Consider the following 26,688-nt stretch of genomic DNA (forward strand, 5'->3'; position numbering starts at 1 on the left):
ATATACATTACTTACATTACTTGATTCATATTGTACATTAATTGCTTCAAGGTATACGTATTTGGGTAAGGTATAGATTATTTTCCTCAAGCTATACATTATTTGGTTTAAGTTAGTCATTACTTCCTTTTAGTTATACATTATTTGAAAAAAATATACGTTATTTACTTCAAGTTATACATTAATTGCTTAATGTTATACATTACTTGCTTAATGTTATAAATTATTTATATAAGAAGCATTATTTGCATCAATGCGCAGTGTTCCCAGGAGAAGGTGGTGTCACAAGTGTAAGTAGAGGATACAAGTAGAGATGGAAGACTCAGGTGTAGATTATGGTCACAGGGAATGGTAATGGCCACGAGTATTACCTAGTCGTCTAGGTTTACCTGGAGTTTACCTGGAGCTAGCTGTGAGAGTTCTTCTCACGTCCGACCACAGGTCGTAGGAGGAACCTTGTTTTCTAGGTAGGTGGAAACAACCACCTAGTGTTACCAAGTGGGTGGAAGAAGACGTCTATGTTTACAGGTAAGTGCCTCCAGATGGGCTCAGATCGCTGGGCGAGGGCAGTCGTCGGGCTTGACACAGTAAGGGTATGAAGGGTCGGTGTTGAAGAGCAAGGATCCTGTGCAGGTCTCAACGGTGGCTGGCTGGCCGACGGTGCGACAGTTGAAGTACTGCTGGTAACAAGTCGTGCACATGGGGAAGCGTCCCACAGCCGTGCACGTCATGGACTCCTGACAGACTGGAGGTAGGGTCGTACTTCCCCCGGGGACTGTGGTGTCGTTACACATTATGTTACATGGGCCGCCGACTACACAGTGACCCAAGTTTGCATCATAGTTAGACCCTGAAGGGCAATTTACAACGTACTGTTCGTTGACTAGTCCAACTTTTGTACACAAGTAGTACTTGGTGCAGTCGTATGGGTCGGGAACCTGTGACCCTGGCTCATAGCAATAGGCAATACACGGGTCACCACAACACACTGCCTCGTCTGTGCTACAGGTACTACCCACGCCGTCAAAGTAAGGTTGGTCCACTGGGCATTCGATGGGCCCCAAGAGGCTTCCCCCCATGCAAATGTAGTAGCGGCTGCAACTCGTCTGGTCAAAGATCTTGTCCAGGTCAGCGGCGCATGTTGTAAGGCATTTTGGTAGTTCGCAGGTAGGGTCACAAGGTAGCTCACCAGTACAATCAGGGGTAGATGCCGTTCCGTCAAAGTAGGTACCAGCTGGGCAAGACGCAGGAGAGTCCGACGGGGTGCCATCCGCCGCACAGACATAAAATCGAGTGCAATTGACAGGATCAGCAACCATAACCAAATCTGGTGGGACAGCGATGCTACAGTCTGGCTCGCAGACTCCAGCAGCGAGGCCGCAGAGCAGCGCCGTCACCCACGCCACCTGCAGCAGACACCCGCCATGTTAATGTTCCTGTTGAAACACTAGTAATACAAGATAAAAGAAAATCAAACGTTGCTGAATTGTGAATAAAATAATAATTCACCAAAATAATTTGTCAATTACACAGGCAAATATACTTGTCAATGCTGCTAGAGTAAGCAGAGTTGCTCTTGTCATGTTGTTACTGTTGTAAGTATCGTTTTAGTTGTTGCTGTTGTTACAGTTTTGATTATTGTCAGTGTAGTTATAGTTGTCGCTGTTGTTATAGTTGTCTCTGTTGTTATAGTGTTTATTGTTGTCAGTGAAGTTATAGTTGTCGGTGTCGTTTTTCTTGTCAGTGTTATAGTTGTCGGTTTCGTTATTGTTATAAGTGTTGCTATAGGTGTCAATATTGTTATTGTCAGCGTTATTATAGTCGTCAGTGCTGTTATAATTGTCAGTGTTGTTATTGTTGTCAGTGTTTTTATAGTTGTCAGTGTTATAGTTTTCCATGTTACAGTTATCCATGTTATAGCTGTCAGTGTTGTTATAAGTTATTAGTGTTATAGTTATAAGTGCTGTTATTGTTAGTGTTATTATTGTTGCCAGTGTTGTTATTGTTGTCAGTGCTGCTATGTGTCAGTGTTGTTATGTGTCAGTGTTGTTATTGTTATCATTGTTATTATAGTTGGCAGTGTTGTTGTTTTTTTGGGGGGGAGGGATATTCCTGCGCGGGCCCTAAGCCTCTGGCTGGCCCACTAAGCGTTACTTGTTTCTGTTTTACTTGGGCGGAGTATGAGTATTTATGACCTCATAAGGTCGCTTTAGAAGATTTTGTTCAATGCGTTTAACAACTTCTGCTCTGTTGAATCTAAGTTGAAATCTTAATGGGTTTGTAACTGTGCACTGTGTTAGGTAATGTTCCAGCGGTCTGTCGGGCATTTAAACACAGTCCTGACATTTCCTCTCATCTTCCGGAACCTGTAAGCCTATTTCCCATGCAAATGTGAAATTGGATAACAGACCAAGCCTGATGTGATGTAAGTATACTTCTGCTGTTCTACTACTCCCTTTCATCAAACTAAGTGGCTCGTAGTTGGTTGAATTCTTGTACCAACCCGTAGATCCTGATGTTGTAACTGGTATGTTGTGGTTACTGTACATATTTTGCATTGCTCTGTTTCTTATAATCCTTCTTAATCTGTGATAGACTCTGTGGTATGTAAATGTTTATATTTCTTCTCTTAGTTGCAAGTTTTCCAGCTTCGTCTGCAATATCATTTTCTATTATTTCCACAAGTGTTATTATAGTTGTCAGTGTTGTTGTAACTGTCAGTGTTGTAGTTGTCAGTGTTTTATAGTTCTCACTGCCGTAATAGTTGTCAGTGTTTTCATAGTTGTCATTGTTGTAATGTCAGTGTTGTTATAGTTGACTGTTGTTAAAGTTGTCAGTGTTATTGTTGTCAGTGTTGCTATAGTTGTCAGTGTTGTTATAGTTGTCAGTGTTAAAGATGTCAATGCTGTTATTGTTGTCAGTGTTGCTATAGTTGTCAGTGTTGTTATAGTTGTCAGTGTTAAAGATGTCAATGCTGTTATTGTTGTCAGTGTTGCTATAGTTGTCAGTGTTGTTATAGTTGTCAGTGTTAAAGATGTCAATGCTGTTATTGTTGTCAGTGTTGTCATAATTGTAAGTGTTTATTACTGCTTTTAGTGTTATTGTTGTAGTGTAAGTGTTGTTGTTGCTGTTATTGCTCTCAGTGTAGTTAGTGTTGTTAATTAAGTTATTGTTCTCAGTGTTATAGTTACCTATGTTGTTATTGCTGTAAGTGTAGTTATTTTTGGCAATGTTGTTATTGTTAATATTGTTGGCCGTTTAGTTATTGTTGTCAGTGTAGTTATGATTGTCAGTGTTATTAATGTTGAAGTGTAGTTATAGTTGTTATTATTATTACTTTAATATTGTTATTGATGTTATTATTGTCAGTGTATTTATTGGTGTTATTGTAGTTATTGTCAGTGTTATTATTGTTGTCAGCGCTGTTATTGTTTTCAGTGTAGTTATTCGTGTTAGTGGAGCGTTTGTTGTCAGTGTTGCTATTGTTTTTAGTGACAACACCTTGTCAGTGTCATTGCTGTCAGTGTAGTTGCTGTTGTGAGCGTTATTATTGTGAGTGTAATTATTGTTGTCAGTGTTGGCAGTGTAAATATTTTTGTCAGTGTTTTTGTTATCAGTTCAGTTATTGTTGTCAATGTAGTTATTTGAGTTATTGTCAATGTAGGTATTGTTGTCAGTGGTGTTATTGTTGTCAGTGTTGTTATTGTTGTCAGTGTTATAGTTATCACTGTTGTTATTGTCCGTGTTGTTTTTATCAGTGTTGTTATTGTTTAAAATATTGTTATTATTGTTGTTTGTGGTGGAGTGTAAACAGGCATGTCAAACATGCGGCCCGCGATCTTTGCAAGCAGCAGTTTAACTCCCAGGTACCTATTTACTGCTAGGTGAACAGATACATCAGGGTGAAAGAAACTCTGCCCATTTGTTTCCGCCTCCACCGGGAATCGAACCCGGAACCTCAGGACTACGAATCCGAAGCGCTGTTCACTCAGCTGTCAGGCCCCTCAGCTGGCCTAAATTTCATTTCAGTTTTTCAACCTGTGATTTTCTTTGTAATTTTTTTTCAGATTCCACATCATCTCTAAAATAGCTAGTGCTCCTCCAGCTAAGAGAAAACGTAAACTGAACGAAGAATGGAGAGTGTTTCCAGAAAAATAGGAATTACAGTATTTTTGCACAACGGTGAGTGGAAAGATCATTGTTTAATTTGCAACAACAACGACAATATTCCCACGCCAAAAGAGTACAACATGAAAAGACATTATGGAACGAATAAGCGATCTTACGATAAATATGAAGGCCCAATGTGTGTCTCAAGACTCAAGGAACTGGAGGCTAACTTGAGACAGCAGCAGACCTGTTTTGCGAAAATTGAGAAAGGGAATGTTGCTTCCGTTAGTGCAAGCTGTGAACTCTGCCGAATGATCGCCATGAGTGAGAAATCTTACAGTGAAGGAGATTTTGTGAAGCAATGCGTTGTAAAAACGACTCAAATTGTGTGTCCAGAGAAAGCACACTTGTTCAAAGATATTTAATTAATCAGGAACACTGTTGCTGAACGGATTGATTAAATGTCAGGTGATTTGAAACAGTAGTTGAAGGCCGCATCTCCAAGATTTGAAAAATTTTCAATTGCTATTGATGAGAGCATTCACTTCACTGGAATAGCACAGCTTGTGGTCGTCATAAAGGCCTGTGACAGTAAATTTAATAACTATCAAGAACTGCTTGAACTGATCGCCAATGCATGACATTACAAAACGCCAGGACATCTTTAAGAAAGTCGAGCAAGGTCTGCATGACTATGGTTTGGCTATGAGTAAACTTGCATTCTTATGTACCGACGGTGCTGCGGATATGGTTGACAGACATAATGGTGTTGCTGTCAAGGTACGAACAAAAATAGAAAACCCGCATTCAAATTCATCATTTGCACATTTTCACTGCATTATTCATCAGCAAAATTTGTGTTCTAAGATTGTAAAATTGGATCATGTGCTTTGTTTGGTAACAAAGACAGTGAACTATATCAGAGGCCGAACTCTCAACCACCGCCAATTCAGCCAGTTGTTGGTAGATATGGATAACCAGTTTAACGATGATTCATTCTACACAGAAGTCCGCTGGTTATTATGTCACAAAGTGCTGAAAAGATTTTATTTGTAGACAAGAAATAATTATATTTTTGGAGATGAAAGGTCAAAACACAGAGGAAATAAAAGATGAAAGTTGGCTCCAGGATCCGGCTTTTGCTATGGGCATTATTGCACAATTAACTGATCTTAATTTGAAATTACAAGGTAAAAACAAACTTATCACTCAGTTGTATGATGACATCAAAAGCTTCATTATAAAACTAAGCTTATGGAAGTCAAGGTTTTCAAATGATAATTTAGTTCATTTTCCTAAGGGCTAAGAGCGGAAAATCACGGCCAATACTGAGTCTCTACTTAGATTTGCTCAGTATGACAGTCACCTGGAATTGTTGTCAAAGGAATTTCAAAAAAGATTTCGCGATTTCTCATCTTTTGAACACCACTTCGCATTATTCTCAGCACCATTCACCTTTGATGTTGCCATGGCAGAAGAAAGCCTGCAAATAGATCTATTAGAAATGCATTCGGATTCTTCACTTAGAGCAAAGTATCTTGAAGTTGGGATACCTGGTTTCTTTTCATACTTTCCTGAAAAGTTTAAAAACTTCAGAAACTTTGACACAAGGATTATGACAATGTTATGGTCTACCTTTGTGTGTGAACAGTTATTTTCCTTCATGAAATCAACAAAAACTTCTCAGAGAACAAAGATGACTGATCAACACTTGTCATTTCTAATCAAAGTGGGAACATCACAGATATTTTAGCCAGACATAACAAATATTGTCAATAAAAAGAGATGTCAAGCCTCAGGACACAACACTAAAAATGATTGAATAGTCGCAAATAAATGTTCATTTTGAACTGTTGTAATTTTTGTACGATGTATTTGTTGCTACTGCATAGAAGTCTGTGTTGCCATTTAAAATTTAGTTTCTTTTTTATTTTGTTAAACCTACTTTTTAACTTTGCATTCATGAACGTGACTAGCCGCTAGTATGCACATTGTATGTTTCTAAGTTTAAGTAATACAAATATTCTGCAAGAACTTTCATTAAATGGTTTCAATTAGTTGTGGTGTGTGGCCCCTCGTGACAACACAAATGTGGCCCATATGGCCCTCGGGAGACCTTCAGTTTGACATGACTGGTCTAGAATATGTAAAGCGAGTTAAAAGTAACGTGGCGCATAGCAGTCACTAGTGCCGCATGACTCTTTCTCTCTACCGGGACTTACTCCCCCTCTCTCTCTCTTGGTGACACTGTCCATCCAGGTGGAGCACCTTAGTTGCCCACGGGGTTTGAGTTCCCTGAACCCGGTCTTTTCCCCGTGGCAAGTAAGGTAATTCGACAACTACCGTGTCTTCATCAAAAGTGCCCGTAGACACGAAGAACTAGGCTTCACTAGGTCGGCTTGCCTGCCACAAAATTATCACGGTTTCAAGGTCGCCAATCTGACCTGTACTCACCTTAAGCCAGATAAATTTGTCTTGTCACAGTGGTAATACTCGTTCCAGTTCACTGCTCATTCAATATTTTGAATAAGGCGAAAACTTGAGATCAGAATTGAAGAATATAAGAAAGAATGTAGAATTATGGCTGGTAACAGTGTTGTAACTAACCATAGTTGGGAAACGGATCACAATAATGATTTTAAGAAATGTAAAATAATTTTTAAAAATAATAATATTAGAACTAGAAGGGTAGTGGACGGGGCTCTAATAAATACACTGAATACTTTCGCTGGTAACAAAAGCTTTACTTCAGAAGATAGCTTTACTAGGAAAATGATTCTGAGTTAATTAAAATTAGATCCTAATAAATGGATGGATGAAAGCAGTCCCACTTGCCTTGTTCCTTCGAGTATGGTGAGGGTTACAAGGAATAGCATCCAGATGAACACCTCTATTAATAACAACTCTAGTTCCCAGAATAGCAGGAATACAAAAAGGACACGTGACATATTTCCGTGGAAGGCATTACTGCAGGTACATCGCCAGTCGGGAATATTGATGACATGGTCAGGCGGTCAAGAAATATATGAGGATTGGACCCAGGATAGCAGCTTCAAGAGCACCACAAATACTACACCTACTCTGTACAAGACCTCCTCATGGAGGCCACCTCACCAAACTCCAGATATAGCACGGCTCAGTCAAAGTCTCAGGCAAAGAAAAAACGGAAGACCTAGAGGTCTACATTAACCCCACCAGCTCCATAACTGGAACAGCCAGTCCTCCGAGGCTGAAATCCACTGTGAAGACCCCCATCCATCCCCCAGATCTCCAGTATTAGCTATTGAGACAGATATTGGTTCCAAAGAGCCTCCACTTACGGGCTCACTGTAGCCCGTGCTACTTGGAACTTTTTGTTCTGAGTAGCTGAATCTAAAACATAGCAGCCTCATTAGTACTTACGTTGAGATGTAAGTCTGGTCCTAATCACACACTCGGACCTTAACAAAGCACTCAGGAGAGTGCGAAAGACTTGGTGTAAATTCCTTACATAAAATTTCACAAACACACAAGTGGGTTTTTATCCTATGTTATTATGTCTGCGAGAAGACATTATCATTACTAATAGCTTTAAACATACTCCAATTCAGTCCTGGAAAATGGCAAATATAATTTAACACTGATAAATGAGAATTCCGTAACCTAGGGAACACCAGCGATGTTAGTTGCTGTGGGGGTTTTCTTTTTTGCTTTCACGACTGCAATGCGTACGTCGCCAATGTACATGTGGCAGACGCTTCACGAAACTGTCGGAATTAGCAGAATAGAAAATACGAGAGCAACCGTACTGGGCCTGGGAGCAAGGTCGAGTTAGAGTCCTTGAGGGTCTCTTCTCAGACTATTCTCACCTGGTCCTGCTCCACGTTGATCGTTGGAATCTCCTCAATGATTTAACGCTTTAAGGGACTCCTAGGGTCCTCATCGCATCTATAGTTTAGTGAATAATAGACAACTCGGTGTTGAAGACACTTAGAGCTGAAGGCTTCAGTAATATTGGCGGTACTCAGAAGTGGTTCAACGGAAACACCGCATAAAGCTTAACAGTAGTTTATTTACTAACTTAACCACTAATCTCCTCAATGATTTAACCCCCTATTAGACTATTTTACAGGAACTTCTTTTCCACAGCTCATAAAACGGAGGAAAGGGTCCTGAAAGATATTGTTAATAGAAACGTTATCCCTACAGACAAAAATCAGAGGATACAACTGACGATTTACTATAAAACCAGAAAAACGGCCAGCCTACTCATGAGAAACTCTCCAGACACAAAACAGAACGCTTTAAAAGAGACTAACGTCGTCTATGCCTTCAAATGCCCACTTGGGGACTGTAAGCTCCAAAAAAACCAGTATATAGGCAAGACAACAACATCTCTTTCTAGGCGTTTAACGATGCATAAGCAACAGGGCTCCATTAAGGAACATAAAATCTCTTCCCATAACCAAACCATCGCCAGAGAAATCCTAGTAAACAACACAGAAATCATCGATAGATACAGCGATAGCAGGCGGCTTGACGTTTGCGAGGCACTACACATCAAGAAGTCAACACCAGCAATCAACAGCCAATTATTGCACAACTATATTCTACCCACCTCAAGACTCCGCTCCAATATAGAAGCATCAAGAAATATGGAACAATAGGCTTTCTACAAACACTTCTATTCAATACCCATTGTTTCTGTTCTGTCTTGTGTTGATACTTTTAATACCCTATTAATATCCCCTCCTGTTCTGTCTTGTGTTAATGCCACATCACCCTTCCCACCTCACTCAAATGTAGATATAATATCAGAGAGACGTAAGTTCTAATCAGTTGTGTATTTGTGAAGTCTTTGAAAATGTAATAAGTTTTACGAAACGCGCCCGTGTCGCGTCAGACTAGAAATAAAAATGAATTTTGGAGAAGTGATTTTTTATTTACCTCCAACAGTGAAGCGTAATGTACGAAAGATTGAGAAAATTCGTGTTAGAATTATTAATCTTACTTTTTCGGTCATATTTAATAATATATATATATATATATATATATATATATATATATATATATATATATATATATATATATATATATATATACGAACAAGCCTGAATGGTCTCCAGACATATATGTAATGGAAAACTCACACCCCAGAAGTGACTCGAACCCATACTGCCAGGAGCACTCTACATCTGGCATACAGGACACCTTAACAACTCGACCAACATGACCGGACAAAAGAATATGGTAGCCGAGGCTAATTCCCCATCCCCCCGCTGGCACTCTGATGGTAATCTTGGGCATGGTATTTTATCAAATCACCTCATTCTTTGGGGCGCATGTGAGGAACACAAATGCAAACAAGCCTGAATGGTCTCCAGGCATATATGCAACTGAAAACTCACACCCCTCAGTTATATATATATATATATATATATATATATATATATATATATATATATATATATATATATATATATATATACATATATATATATATATATATATATATATATATATATATATATATATACATATATATATATATATATATATATATATATATATATATATACATATATATATATATATATATACATACATATATATATATATATATATATATATATATATATATATATATATATATATATATATATATATATTTCAGGCTTGTTCACACACACATATATATATATATATATATATATATATATATATATATATATATATATATATATATATATATATATATATATATATATATATATATATATGTAGGAGAAGAAAATATCAAAGTGTTCAGTGAGGATCCACAAGGTCTTCTCTGAGTACTCTTTATTTTCTTCTCCGAGGCTATGGGTCCCTACACTTGCACCAGAGGTGGTACCCCTTCTAGGTTTAAAAAAAAAAAAAAAAAATATATATATATATATATATATATATTTCAGGCTTGTTCACATATATATATATATATATATATATATATATATATATATATATATATATATATATTTATATATATATATATATATATATATATATATATATATATATATATATATATATATATATATATATATATATATATATATATATATATATATATATATATATATATATATATATATATATACATGACTGAAAACTCACACCCCAGAAGTGACTCGAACCCATACTCCCAGGAGCAACGCAACTGGTAACTACAGGGTGCCTTAATCCGCTTGACCATCACGGCTGGACAAAAGGAAGTGATAGCCAAGGCTATTTGAACCACTTCCCCGCCGGCAACTCGGATGGTAATCTTGGGCATAGCATTTCACCAAATCACCTCATTCTTTGGGGCACACGTGAGAAACACAAATGAGGAACACATTTGTGTTCCTCACGTGTGCCCCAAAGAATGAGGTGATTTGGTGAAATGCTATGCCCAAGATTACCATCCGAGTTGCCGGCGGGGAAGTGGTTCAAATAGCCTTGGCTATCACTTCCTTTTGTCCGGCCGTGATGGTCAAGCGGATTAAGGCGCCCTGTAGTTACCAGTTGCGTTGCTCCTGGGAGTATGGGTTCGAGTCACTTCTGGGGTGTGAGTTTTCAGTCGCATATAGTCCTGGGGACCATTCAGGCTTGTTCGCATATATATATATATATATGTCGTACCTAGTAGCCAGAACGCACTTCTCAGTCTACTATGCAAGGCCCGATTTGCCTAATAAGCCAAGTTTTCCTGAATTAATATATTTTCTCTAATTTTTTTCTTATGAAATGATAAAGCTAACCATTTCATTACGTATGAGGTCAATTTGTTTTTATTGGAGTTAAAATTAACGTAGATATATGACCGAACCTAACCAACCCTACCTAACCTAACCTAACCTATCTGTATAGGTTAGGTTAGGTTAGGTAGCCGAAAAAGTTAGGTTAGGTTAGGTTAGGTAGGTTAGGTAGTCGAAAAACAATTAATTCATGAAAACTTGGCTTATTAGGCAAATCGGGCGTTGCATTGTAGGCTGTGAAGTGCGTTCTGGCTACTAGGTACGACATATATATATATATATATATATATATATATATATATATATATATATATATATATATATATATATATATATATATATATATATATATATATATATATATATATATATATATATATATATATATATATATATATATATATATATTTCAGGCTTGTTCACACACACACACACACACACACACATATATATATATATATATATATATATATATATATATATATATATATATATATATATATATATATATATATATATATATATATATATATATATATATATATATATATATATAAGGGAGGGAGTACCACCTCTAGCTGGAAGAAGGGGGACCCATAGCCTCGGAGGAAACCACGCATAACGCATTAGAGGGAATGTTTAGATCCCCTCCAATACAGTTTCTGTGTGCTTTTCTCCTACCACCCCCTTCCTTGAATATTTTTTGTGCTTTATTGTGCATTTGATGGTTACAAGATATACATGGGATGATTCAAAAATAATAATGCAAAAAGGTGCTTAAAGGTTATGGATCTCTTGAAGAACACAACAATGGGAAACATTGATGAATGTCACAGACGGGTTCGATCATTGTTGCAAGTCAAACACTTCTTCGAATTCCTCTGAAGTTTAACTAGTGCCCAAGACGCAACAGGCATTTCCCCTCTGAATCGCAACACTGAGGCGCTGGAACAAGAAACTTTTTGCTCTCTGGTCTTTTGTAGCGCTGATCAATTTGTCCCCCAATTCCTTCAGGAACTTCAATGCACATTTTCCCCACGAACCGAGGGTCTCCGAGCCGATCGGAACAAAGCTGTAGCAGTGTGCTAGACCTCTGTATTTAATAATTTTCTGCGATTCCCTGAAAGAAGCAGCACCACCGCTTTCACGTGTGCTGTAGTGGAGGTAGGTACTGGCCAGTGTGGCAGCGCACGTGTAGTCCCATACCACTTGCTTACCATCCTTCCAAGGTAGCAAGGTGACCCCATCAGGGTGCTTATATATATATATATATATATATATATATATATATATATATATATATATATATATATATATATATATATATATATATATATATATATATATATTTATTTATTTCAGGCTTGTTCACACACACACACACACATATATATATATATATATATATATATATATATATATATATATATATATATATATATATATATATATATATATATATATATATATATATATATATATATATATATATATATATATATATATATATATATATATATATATATATATTAGTATATTTTGGTAGCAGTCTTTCCTGTAGACATATATTATTAAATATGACCGAAAAAGTAAGATTAATAATTCTAACACGAATTTTTTCAATCTTCCGTACATTGCGCTTCACTGATGGAGGTAAATCAAAAATCACTTCTCCAAAATTCATTTTTATTTCTAGTCTGACTCGACACGGGCGCGTTTCGTAAAACTTATTACATTTTCAAAGACTTCACAAATACACAACTGATTAGAACTTGCGTTTCCCTGATTTTATATCTACATTTGAGTGAGGTGGGAAGGGAGATGTGGCATTACATTTGAGTGAGGTGGGAAGGATGATGTGGCATTACATTTGAGTGAGGTGGGAAGGATGATGTGGCATTAACACAAGACAGAACACTAGGGGATATTAATAGGGTATTAAAAGTATCAACACAAGACAGAACAGAAACAATGGGTATTGAATAGAAGTGTTTGTAGAAAGCCTTTCTACAAACACTTCTATTCAATACCCATTGTTTCTGTTCTGTCTTGTGTTGATACTTTTAATACCCTATTAATATCCCCTAGTGTTCTGTCTTGTGTTAATGCCACATCATCCTTCCCACCTCACTCAAATGTAATGCCACATCATCCTTCCCACCTCACTCAAATGTAATGCCACATCACCCTTCCCACCTCACTCAAATGTAGATATAAAATCAGGGAAACGCAAGTTCTAATCAGTTGTGTATTTGTGAAGTCTTTGAAAATGTAATAAGTTTTACGAAACGCGCCCGTGTCGCGTCAGACTAGAAATAAAAATGAATTTTGGAGAAGTGATTTTTAATTTACCTCCATCAGTGAAGCGCAATGTACGGAAGATTGAAAAAATTCGTGTTAGAATTATTAATCTTACTTTTTCGGTCATATTTAATAATATATATATATATATATATATATATATATATATATATATATATATATATATATATATATATTTAACATTTTTTAATGGTTAAAGTAATATTCATCATATCCTTTGAGATAAAGGAGACTTCGAATCTACAGTGAGTTCAGTGTCTAGGATCACTGTGACTTGTAACTGATTGAGTTGATAGACACTAACTCATCACTGGAGACTCATGATCACCTCTACCTCCAACTAGGAATTGTCTGTATTTATGCAGAATTAAATTTGGCATAACTTTCTGTCCTTGTTGGACAGGTATTTTAGGCTACTCTATAATGATACTAAGTTTCTAACTTGGCTAAATTCATATTAATTTAGAGAACTGAGAATATTATAGAATAGAGAATAATATAGAGTATAGAGAAATGAGACTAATCAGTCTCTATGAATGTAGCCAGCGGTATTTCTTTACTGTGTACAGATTAAACTTGTACTCTGCTGACCCTAACTAATTTCCCTAAACCTACCTAAGTAGAGGTGTTAATGCTAATTGTATATATTAGGCTACAATGCTAAAACCCTCTTGAGGAAAAACAGAGCACATATAGCTTAAAAAGTTATTATGAGTTCATTCTGCTGTGAGAAACTATTTGTTTATCTTCTGGTAGTCCTCTGGTAATTGTTCACTTACATCCTATTTTAAATTTAAATTTAGCTTGTGCTAAGTGCTTCTTCAAAAACGTCTCTTAAGGTTGGTTATGGGCAGAAACGAGAAGGAAGAAGTAGCTCCAAACAAAACTGATGCAGCCCTGCAGGTGAATGTTTCACTGAATGTTTTATTAGATTACTAAAGTCCTAGTCCAGAGAGACTGTCTGATCTCGTGAAGATATACCCGAAAGCATTGTAAATATGGTCTTCATGTGAAAATCTCCCCGAAGGCATTGTAAATGCGTAGAGGATTGAATGTGGTCAATTATTACCGTCGAGAATAGTTCTGGGTCTGCAGTGGGGGCAGTGATTTGTAGCTGTGACTTGTAGCTGGTCTAGACTACTGGTCATTGACTATCCACCGAGACCCATAGAAAAAATCTTTGTTAATATTAATTGTACCAAACTCAATCTGTGTCTCATAGAGGTGTAGTGGGCCTCGTGGATACGCAGTGTCTCGTGTGGGCCTCATGGAGACGTAATGTCTTGCGTGGGCCTCGTAGAGACATAGTGTCTCCTGTATTCTCCCTTGTCCTTAGTGGCTGGAGATTTATTTCAGCTGGGAGTTTAATTTCTTATTAGTGTTGGTTATCAGCAGGCATAGACTTCTTCAGGTTCAAGACTTTACCTGTGAGTTAATAACCACCTGTTGACCTTAACAGGTTCATTCCCTGTTGTTTAGTTTGTCCAGTCATAAACTGGTAGTTATAGTTTGCCCCTACAAGTAGACCTACATCGGTGAGGCGGTCTGCTGTCAGCCAATTTAATTCCACTTTTCTGTAGGAATCTGGCTGTATTCCCTAGACCCTTATCATTTAGATCAAACAGGATATGATCAACTACTATGGCCTTGACAGGTCGGACATAACCACCTAGGCGTACTAACGGTTCGACTACTTTATATTGTGACGCAAAAGTAAAAGAATACAACAGTGGCTATTCTGGGTGGTGAAATGACAATCATATTAAATGAAAAAAGTAAAACAAAGTAAATAAAACTGCTTCTGACCTCTTTACGGTGTGAGAGCTGCGGAATAAATTTCAAAAGAATGAAAACTTAAATATTGAATATAACAAATGACTAACCCTTAAACTGCGCATGGCGTATATATACGAACCGGAGTAACATGCCCCACCGTGTGCATGGCGTATATATATGCCAATGGGTGTCAGGCACGATTCAAAAGTCTCGTAGTGTAAAGGGGTCACCCATATCTTAGCAAGGGGCGATTGTAAACAGATGCCACCTGGAAAAAAATCTAGTGCAGGCCTCCTTTGTCGCACAGGCGTTAATTACTGATCAGACACCATGGCGAACGCATAACGACCCAGCGTCCGACTTCGCTCAGCACACTGCGCCGCACAGTCATTGACCGAAGATGAAATTACAAATGAATTGTTCAAAGACGTTGATGATCTTGATATTGATGACTCAGATATAGAGGAGGACTATACACAGCCTGAGGATATTTAAATAACGGATAGTGAGAGTGAACAGGTTGATGACACGAATGTGGGAAAATCTGACTCAAAATATTAGTGGAAATAATCTTTACATTCGATAGCTGCAAAAGACCACCACTTTTTGTGAAAAAGTGGAAAACTAAGTAGAGCAAGTGGTTTGAAGTTAAATCCAAGAACTAGTGTCCTATGGATGTTTGTAATTAATAATGTATTGAATGCACTAAAGGGACTGTGCACTACACATTCGGGTAGATGGGACTCGTTAGCCTGGGAAGGCAGCTCATCTAGGGGGGGGGGGGGGAAGGAAAACCCTGATTCTTAACCTCCGCTGCCTTGAGGCCATACCCTTATTTTGGGAAAGGCTTCAGGAGTCAACCTCGAGGAAAATCTGGAGTTGGAGCCCCTAAAGCAGTTCGTTGTCGATTACGACCTCGCTCTGGCAGCTCCTACGACGGTGCTGGAACCATGTGTATTAGCATTTGCCTTTCTATTGGTTAATTTCAGCAACGTGGAGAAGGGGGGGGGGACCTGCTGCATGGGTAACAGCTTCTCCATATCGACCTACCCAGGCTTTGCACCCTGGATGGCAACCAGAGCGCAACTCCATAGATTGCATAGACTGAAGGATGCTTAATAAAGGGACTGTATATTAGAATCAATTATGAGTCAAATTCTCTCACCCAAATTGGGGGTACAGGCACTAAGTAATCAATCAATCACTAGCACTAATAATCCGGTGCTGGTTCTTCACCAAAAATGAAACATGAATATAAATCAAAATGGTTATATTAAATAGAGGTAAACTCACCTCAATAGGCTATAGTAATATGAAAGTAAATTTATAGCAAACATAAGAAGTTAGTTGATATGATCCCAATAGGAGATCATTATTATAACTGTTTTGTTAGTATCTACAAACAAAAGGGTTAACAGGATAGCTGTAAATATAAGAGACGTGATATGGGTTGCCACGCTCCACTGACGACTTGTTGCATCAGGTAAATCGTTCCACATGACCGTGGTGTAGCCTAACTTCTTGCTGGTGTGAACTCTGGAGCTGAAAGGCAATTACAATGTAGAATTCTTCTACATAATGAACAATAGATATATCTAATACTGCAGAATTCTTCTGCAAGAGAAATAATTGATATATCTAGCACTGTAGAATTCTTCTACAGAAAATAATGAATATAATTTCCTAAATGAATTACGGAAACTGCTAGAGAGGAAACGTACTGGATTTTGTTGTTATGAATATGGCCTAACGACAACTAGCCTACATGTTTACAGTGATCGCTAGGAAACAATAAGGAAATAATAGTTGCCGAGCCATGTGTAAGTTGGTCGAGGGAATGACTCCAATCCTCCGTCTTCAACTGCTGTTGCTAGGACGTCAATTACGGGTTGGAGTGTTAATAAGTTCCAGGACACTGCCGTTGTATGCCAAATTAATGTGGCACTGCTCTCAAAGATGTAGGCACCGCTCTCATGAGAGATGCATCTCTCAACCGTGTGAGATATTAAACTAGAGTATGTTATAAGGAAGGTAACATTAATGACATTATCAACATATAATTATTAACATGAAGCTGTTATCATGTCGTCGAAAATGTATGAAAGTGGATGGAAAATTTAGTTACTCCATGTCAATTCTATGATAACAGGAGATTGCTGTTAAACAGTGATCTTTTAGCTAATAACAAACGATTATCTGATCACTGGTTTACATAGTGACAGTTAATGATTCCATGAAAAGAATACTGATACAGAGTAAGAACATAATTTAATCCTCTGTAATGTAGACGTTATCTTTCCTGATGCTAAATGTTGGACGTACCCACGCCATGTAGTGCAAATATTGGGCAAATTAATTTGCGCAGTAGGAAAGGATTTAATATAATTACTCTACCAGTTAGTAAGATTAATATTTACTATGGTTAATACAATAATGATGTATTATAATACAAAAATGATGCATAAGTGTTGGATATTTTCCAATAACGAGAGTGAGGATGTCACGAGAGTCACCCGCTACAACTCAACACCACTTCGCGCCCAAGCACATAGTTCAGGTGTTACATTGCCAGATTATGATGACATGATCGACGAGTCTGAAGCAGGTGAATTGTAACGACCCTGGGTTCTTTAGTTGGAAACCAGAGGTCAAATTGAGCTCTAAATAATTACTTTACATTAATTGATAGGATTGGATCATGTGAGAAGGATAGTCAATTAACAATAACATTTACATGCAGGACCCCTTAAAGCCTGGTTCTGCAGTATTCCCATCATCCTTGCCAAACGTAAGATGAACCTTGTTTCTCACTAAGCATTCCCACTCTGAGCTTGTTGACTATTATATATAATATTGAACTAAGTATCAGCTACCCTTAGAATTGTTAAAGTAACTAGTAATGAAGGTCGGTGAAGATTTGTATTGGTGTGGCTGTACGATCACCTAGGCATCACACTTCAGCAGCATTTATATGGGAGCGAAGAGGCTGTTTGAGCTCTCTCTGGCTGGCTGTGTGGTGGTGGACATAACTCTCCTGTGTGTCTCTATTCTACTTCTCCTCCTCTTCCTTTACCTTATCCTGTGTCTAGTTTACAAAGATAAGTACCGTGTTACATGTACGTTTTCTGGCATAAGTGTGTAGTAATGTGTATAGGCTACGCTAGTGTTTATATTGCTAAGTTACTCTAGGGGGTCTCAGTGGAACTACGTGTGCTCAAGTGGTACCAGGCTACCTAGAGTCCTTGCTAGTGTCCCTTACCAAGTAGTCTTTACCCTAGTTGCCATTGTAAACCTTGAATCCTGCTTATGTAGACCAAGGTATTTAACGTAAGATACAGTGGTAAAGAGAAGGGCGTTAATGTATATGGGGGGTTATTAGAGGGTTTAATAAATAAGGTATAAGAAAGGAGGTTTCCCTTAATCCTGCTGAGTGTGGAATAAGGGATCAGCTTAAACTGCGGATATATATCCGTCTGGTTATAAAAATGCAAAAATTAAAACTCGTTCGATTTCCATCAAACTTTTTTGACAACTTCTACATGAAAAGTGTTTCATCTGGTCCAAGTTTCAGCATCGTAGCATAAATAGGAAGGGAGAAAAAAAATATTGAAGTAGTTATGAAAATTATGCCAAAATGGTCAAAATCGATTATCAATCAAAAGTGTCAACTGAAATCATAGCTACGACTCTTTGCTATCACAATAGCATATATTAAACAAATATTGTAATTAGTTTAATTGAAAAAATTTTTATGAAAAAAAAAAGTATTTTTTTTTTTCAAATTTAATTTTTTTCAGGCGATTTGCATCAAACTTACACACCTGACTGTACGTAAGCCTATCTGTACGGATGCCAATTTTGGAGAAAATTGGTTGATGTTAACCTCAGCCACATATTTTAGAACCTTAGACTTTATTCATTTCTGTTTTTTTTCAATTGACACAAACGTTTGCAAACTGATTCATTTTTTATTCAATTTACATGAAACGTACAAAGTATATGTGGAGGGCATGTCTCTACATTGTGGAGTTTACATTTTTCTCTAAGTTCATTTATTGATTTTATAATAGCAATAAACATGCCATATTTGCAAAAAATTTTGGGGGAACTTTGAACATTTGTATTAGGAAAACTAAAGATGTTTTGGAAATTCTATAACTCAAGGTTTTTTATTATATGCTAATGTGTCAGAAAAGTGTCACAGAGTAATTATATCTGAAACGTGTGTTCTGAAGTGTAGACTTGAAAATGTGTAAAAAACGTTGAAAAAAAAAAATATCCCTTTCTATTTACGCTGCAGTACTGAAACTTGGGACAATTTCAGCACTTTTCATATACAACTAGTCAAATAATATTGGTTGACATTGAACAACTTTTACCTGACAAGCAGACGGCCCCTTAACTGTTAGTATTTATTGGGAACCCAGCAAACACAAATCATCTACACAACGTTCGCCTATCTCTTCCCATAGGTGTGGGAATGATTTGCATTGAGAATGGTGCAGGAAAGCCTTTGAGAAACTTTTACTCAAAAAATCCAAACACAAAGGTTTAATTATAAATTGTTTTTCTACAATTATTTTCTTCCAAATGTAAAACAAATAGTTTTTACATGTTTAAATATAAAATTTATGGTGTTTTTTTGTAAAATTCATTAATAAATTGTGAATGATATATATTGGCTGAGTGAAACCTTTAAAATCCATTTAGTTATAATATGAACAGAAAAAAGTAGTTTTCCAAATTTTCTAAAAATCGCTCTTTTTAACACAATTTGACTCCTTATGCATTCCACTAAACACTAATATCATGTTTAAATATATAATTTATGTATTATTCCCTAAGATAATTTATATAAATTTTAAAAGTTGCTGGAAAGTGGTGAGAACGAATCTGAAAACGTTTTGTTGTCTTATATTGGCGTGTTCTTATTAACTAGAGTGAGTAAGAGTGAGCGAGAGTGGGTAAGAGTGAGTAAGAGTGAATGAAGGTGAGTGAGAGTGCCAGAGAGTGTGTAAGTGTGAGTAAGAGTGAGTATAAGTAAGAGTGACTGAGAGTGAGTAAGAGTGACAGAGTGAGTAAGAGTGAGAGTAAGAGTGACAGAATGAGTAAGAGTGAGAGTAAAGTGATTGAGAGTAAGGGTGAGTATGAGAGTAAGAGTGATTGAGAGTTAGAGTGAGAGTAAGAGTGATTGAGAGTTAGTGAGAGTAAGAGTGATTGAGAGTAAGAGTGATTGAGAGTAAGAGTGATTGAGAGTAAGAGTGATTGAGAGTAAGAGTGATTGGGAGTAAGAGTGATTGCGAGTAAGAGTGATTGGGAGTAAGAGTGATTGGGGAGTAGGAGTTAGAGTGAGAGTAGGAGTAAGAATGAGAATAAGAGTGATTGAGAGTAAGAGTGAGTAAGAGTAAGAATGAGAGTAAGAGTGATTGAGAGTAAGAGTGATTGAGAGTAAGAGTGATTGAGAGTAAGAGTGATTGGGAGTAAGAGTGATTATGAGTAAGAGTAAGAGTGAGAGTAAGAATGAGAATAAGAGTGATTGAGAGTAAGAGTGATTGGGAGTAAGAGTAAGAGTAAGAATGAGAGTAGGAGTGATTGAGAGTAGGAGTGATTGGGAGTAGGAGTGATTGGGAGTAAGAGTGATTGAGAGTAAGAGTAATTGAGAGTAAGAGTATGAGAGTAAGAGTGAGAGAGTGAGTATGAATGGGTAAGGGTGACTGAGAGTGAGTAAGAATGACAGTAAGAGTGACAGAGAGTAAGAGTGACAGAGAGTAAGAGTGACAGAGAGTAAGAGTGACAGAGAGTAAGAGTGACAGAGTAAGAGTGACAGAGAGTAAGAGTGACAGAGAGTAAGAGTGACAGAGTAAGAGTGACAGAGTAAGAGTGACAGAGAGTAAGAGTGACAGAGTAAGAGTGACAGAGAGTAAGAGTGACAGAGAGTAAGAGTGACAGAGTAAGAGTGACAGAGAGTAAGAGTGACAGAGAGTAAGAGTGACAGAGAGTAAGAGTGACAGAGTAAGAGTGACAGAGAGTAAGAATGACAGAGAGTAAGAGTGACAGAGAGTAAGAGTGACAGAGAGTAAGAGTGACAGAGTAAGAGTGACAGAGTAAGAGTGACAGAGTAAGAGTGACAGAGAGTAAGAGTGACAGAGTAAGAGTGACAGAGTAAGAGTGACAGAGAGTAAGAGTGACAGAGTAAGAGTGACAGAGTGTAAGAGTGACAGAGTAAGAGTGACAGAGAGTAAGAGTGACAGAGAGTAAGAGTGACAGAGTAAGAGTGACAGAGAGTAAGAGTGACAGAGTAAGAGTGACAGAGTAAGAGTGACAGAGAGTAAGAGTGACAGAGAGTAAGAGTGACAGAGAGTAAGAGTGACAGAGTAAGAGTGACAGAGTAAGAGTGACAGAGAGTAGGAGTGACAGAGTGTAAGAGTGACAGTAAGAGTGACAGAGAGTAAGAGTGACAGAGAGTAAGAGTGACAGAGAGTAAGAGTGACAGAGTAAGAGTGACAGAGTAAGAGAGTGAGAGTGATTATGAGAGAGTTAAGAGTGTGAGGTGTGTGAGTGTAGCAGGCCAGGGAGGCAGGATGTGTGGTCACAGGCGAGGCCTAGGCCTCGTGATCTCTAATGTTGGTTTTTATATATATGTGGGATTTTTTGTCCTGTTTCAAATTATAATTATTTAGCAGGAATGTAATAAGATATTGCACAGTATTAATGTGACAATAATATATGCATTATTTCCTTGATAATCAAACTTGTTGTTCAAAGATAATATACAATCTTCGAAGGAAACATTTTGAGAGCGCAAGCTGGCAACACTGTTCTGGTGGGTGAGAGAGACATATGGTTAGTTGTACTCAGACCTACAGTGGAGAAGGGTGTGTCCCAGCTGGCCGCCACCAGCCGCCACCCGCCACCAGCCGCCACCCGCCACCACCCGCCACCACCCACCACCAGCCGCCACCCACCACCAGCGGCCACCCGCCGCCACCCGCCACCCACCACCAGCCACCACCCGCCGCCACCCACCACCAGCCGCCACCTGCCACCACCCACCACCAGCCGCCACCCGCCGCCACCCGCCACCAGCCGCCACCCGCCGCCACCACCCACCACCAGCCGCCACCCGCCACCACCCACCACCAGCCGCCAGCCGCCACCCACCACCAGCCGCCACCCGCCGCCACCCGCCGCCACCCACCACCCGCCGCCACCCACCACCAGCCGCCACCCGCCGCCACCCACCACCCGCCGCCACCCACCACCAGCCGCCACCCGCCGCCACCCGCCACCAGCCGCCACCAGCCGCCACCCGCCACCACCCACCACCAGCCGCCACCCGCCACCACCCACCACCAGCCGCCACCCGCCACCACCCACCACCCGCCACCACCCACCACCAGCCGCCACCCGCCACCGCCACCCGCCACCACCCACCACCAGCCGCCACCACCCACCACCAGCCGCCACCCGCCACCAGCCACCGCCACCCGCCACCAGCCACCGCCACCCACCACCGCCACTCACCACCCGCCGCCACCACCCACCACCAGCCGCCACCCGCCACCCACCACCGCCACCCGCCGCCACCACCCACCACCACCACCCACCACCACCAGCCGCCGCCGCCACCACCACCGCCGTCACCACCCATCACCGCCGCCGCCACCACCACCCACCACCACCGCCGCCGCCACCACCCATCACCGCCGCCGCCGCCACCACCCACCACAGCCGCCGCCGACACCACCGCCACCACCCACCACAGCCGGCACCACCACCCACCACCACCACCACCACCCACCACCGCCGCCACCACCAGCCGCCACAAGCCGCCACCGCCCGCCACCGCCGGCCACCAGCCGCCATCACCACCACCACCACCACCAGCCGCCATCACCGCCACCAGCTGCCACCACCACCAGCCGCCACCACCACCACCACCACCAGCCGCCATCACCGCCACCAGCTGCCACCACCACCAGCCGCCATCACCGCCACCAGCTGCCACCACCACCAGCCGCCACCACCAGCCGCCACCACCGCCACCACCACCTGCCACCAGCCGCCACCACCGCCCGCTATCAGCAGTCACCGCCCGTTGCCACAGTCACCACCGCAAGCCGCCACCGCCAGCCGCCACCAGCCCCCCCCACCGCCGATCGTCACCACCCACCACAGCCGCCGCCGCCCGCCACCGCCCGCCACCGCCCGCCACCACCCACCACAGCCGCCACCACCCACCACCACCCGCCGCCACCACCCACCACCACCCGCCGCCACCACCCACCACCACCCGCCGCCGCCACCACCCGCCGCCGCCGCCACCACCACCCACCACCACCGCCGCCACCACCCACCACCACCAGCCGCCGCCGCCACCACCACCACCACCCACCACCACCGCCGCCACCACCAGCCACCGCCACCGCCACCACCACCCACCACCACCGCCGCCACCACCCACCACCGCCAGCCGCCACCACTCATCACAGACCCCGCCACCGCCCGCCAGACACAGCCGCCAGTGTCCGCCACCGCCGCCACTGTCCGCCACCGCCCGCCAGACACAGCCGCCAGTGTCCGCCACCGCCGCCACTGTCCGCCACCGCCGCCACTGTCCGCCACCGCCGTCACTGTCCGCCACCGCCGCCACTGTCCGCCACCGCCACCACTGTCCGCCCGCCGCCACCACTGTCCGCCCGCCGCCACCACTGTCCGCCCGCCGCCACCACTGTCCGCCCGCCGCCACCACTGTCTGCCCGCCGCCTCCACTGTCCGCCCGCCGCCTCCACTGTCCGCCCGCCGGCTCCACTGTCCGCCCGCCGCCTCCACTGTCCGCCCGCCGCCGCCACTGTCCGCCCGCTGCCGCCACTGTCCGCCCGCCGCCGCCACTGTCCGCCCGCCGCCGCCACTGTCCGCCCGCCGCCGCCACTGTCCGCCCGCCGCCGCCACTGTCCGCCCGCCGCCTCCACTGTCCGCCCGCCGCCTCCACTGTCCGCCCGCCGCCTCCACTGTCCGCCCGCCGCCTCCACTGTCCGCCCGCCGCCGCCACTGTTCGCCCGCCGCCGCCACTGTCCGCCCGCCGCCGCCACTGTCCACCGCCGCCACTGTCCACCACCGCCGCCACTGTCCACCACCGCCGCCACGGTCCGCCCGCCGCCACTATCCGCCACAGCCGCCACTGTCCGCCCGCCGCCACTGTCCTCCCGCCGCCACTGTCCGCCCGCCGCCGCCCTGTCCGCCCGCCGCCACTATCCGCCACCGCCGCCACTGTCCGCCCGCCGCCACTGTCCGCCCGCCGCCACTGTCCGCCCGCCGCCACTATCCGCCACCGCCGCCACTGTCCGCCCGACGCCACTGTCCGCCCGCCGCCACTGTCCGCCACCGCCACCACTGTCCGCCCGCCGCCACCACTGTCCGCCCGCCGCCACCACTGTCCGCCCGCCGCCACCACTGTCCGCCCGCCGCCACCACTGTCCGCCCGCCGCCTCCACTGTCCGCCCGCCGCCTCCACTGTCCGCCCGCCGCCTCCACTGTCCGCCCGCCGCCTCCACTGTCCGCCCGCCGCCTCCACTGTCCGCCCGCCGCCGCCACTGTCCACCCGCCGCCGCCACTGTCCGCCCGCCGCCGCCACTGTCCGCCCGCCGCCTCCACTGTCCGCCCGCCGCCTCCACTGTCCGCCCGCCGCCTCCACTGTCCGCCCGCCGCCTCCACTGTCCGCCCGCCGCCTCCACTGTCCGCCCGCCGCCTCCACTGTCCGCCCGCCGCCGCCACTGTTCGCCCGCCGCCGCCACTGTCCGCCCGCCGCCGCCACTGTCCGCCCGCCGCCACTGTCCACCACCGCCGCCACGGTCCGCCCGCCGCCACTATCCGCCACAGCCGCCACTGTCCGCCCGCCGCCACTGTCCTCCCGCCGCCACTGTCCGCCCGCCACCGCCCTGTCCGCCCGCCGCCACTATCCGCCACCGCCGCCACTGTCCGCCCGCCGCCACTGTCCGCCCGCCGCCACTATCCGCCACCGCCGCCACTGTCCGCCCGACGCCACTGTCCGCCCGCCGCCACTGTCCGCCCGCCGCCACTGTCCGCCCGCCGCCACTGTCCGCCCGCCGCCACTGTCCTCCCGCTGCCACTGTCCGCCCGCCGCCGCCCTGTCCGCCCGCCGCCACTATCCGCCACCGCCGCCACTGTCCGCCCGCCGCCACTGTCCGCCCGCCGCCACTATCCGCCACCGCCGCCACTGTCCGCCCGACGCCACTGTCCGCCCGCCGCCACTGTCCGCCCGCCGCCACTGTCCGCCACCGCCGCCACTGTCCGCCACCGCCGCCAATGTCCGCCCGCCGCCACCGCCGCTACTGTCCGCCCGCCGCCACTGTCCGCCCGCCGCCACCACTGTCCGCCCGCCGCCACTGTCCGCCCGCCGCCACTATCCGCCACCGCCGCCACTGTCCGCCACAGCCGCCACTCTCTGCCGTACAGCCTCCCCTCTCTCCGTTAGTAAATAATTATAATTGTTAGTAAATAATAAAAGAAATATAAATTATTAGATTTTTTTTACCCTTAAATTGGTTTTAATATTTAAATTGAAAATAATAATATAATATAAAATATAATAAAAATAATATAATATAAAATATAATTTAATTTCAAGAAATTTAACTTTAAACACAAAGATGTAAAAAGGGTTCAGATTATTGGCTCAAACCTTTCATAAGAGATTCATATTGGTATATGAATGGATTATGAATGACTCATGTTAGGAGTGTAAAGTTGCCACAACATCTCAAATTAGTGTTAGATACATATGTCTTGGTTATAAGTTTTGGAAACCTATTTAAGTCCACACACAATATCGTATCTGATACGATAAAACAAACGTTTCCAATACTTTCAAATACTTTCCAGATATGTTGTGGCAACCTAAAATTGTTTGCTGGGAATATTCTTCCCTGGAGGCCGGGGCCTTCCTAATTACACTAGTTTAGGAATTCTTTTATCTTGTACCATTGGCCCTCTCAGTTTAATCACATACCTTTCCATAACATGAATCATTCTTTGGTTTTAGTGATACATAATCGGAGAATAGTTTTGCCACGCCTGCTAGTGCCAGTCAAAGTTTCGTCGCACCAGCAGCCCACCCAGCCAAGCACCGCCGCATGGAACAAAATGGCGACAGTGAGGAACAAATCTCCTCATCTTCAAATACTTATCCCTCATCGTCTCTTCCTGCCCCTACTGTTGTTAAACCTGCTACAGCTCCTGGCCCACGGATTCCTCGCCGTGGTGCAGCTGTTGGATATCGAAAGACAGCAGATTTATTTATGTGGAGTGATGGGGAAGATTTTGTTCCACAAATTCCTGCCTTTGACAATAGAGGTGTGGGAATTACAGATATTTTCCCTGATATACTTGACGAAATGAGTGAAATGAACTTCTTCACCGCATATTTTGATGAGCCGCTCATGGAACATATTGTTCACGAAACGACAGACTTGCGGCTGATCTCATAGAAGGCGAGGAAGTATCAAAATTTTCACAATTACAGAGTTGGAAAGAGACGACTGTAGGTGAACTGTATGTGTTTTTCACAATATATATATGTTGATGAAACATTGTGTGAAACACGTAATATCACATTATTGGAGCAAAGACAACACTTTTCCAACACCATTATTCGCGAAATATATGTCTTGAGACCGATTTCTGGTACTCCTACAGTGTCTTC

General features: G+C 42.9%; 1 protein-coding gene across 1 annotated transcript; it reads right to left on the reverse strand.

The window, feature by feature from the left end:
* Nucleotides 1–548: 548 nt before the first annotated feature.
* Nucleotides 549–26,008, reverse strand: LOC138363728 (uncharacterized). The gene is made up of 3 exons (XM_069323119.1): nucleotides 25,996–26,008; nucleotides 5,566–5,684; nucleotides 549–1,406 (listed from the first exon to the last, which is right to left on the reverse strand). The coding sequence occupies exons 1-3, from the start codon at nucleotides 26,006–26,008 to the stop codon at nucleotides 549–551; spliced, it is 990 nt and encodes a 329-aa protein (XP_069179220.1).
* Nucleotides 26,009–26,688: the final 680 nt, after the last annotated feature.

This window comes from Procambarus clarkii, chromosome 11, assembly GCF_040958095.1.
Source record: "Procambarus clarkii isolate CNS0578487 chromosome 11, FALCON_Pclarkii_2.0, whole genome shotgun sequence".
Lineage (NCBI taxonomy): Eukaryota > Metazoa > Arthropoda > Malacostraca > Decapoda > Cambaridae > Procambarus > Procambarus clarkii.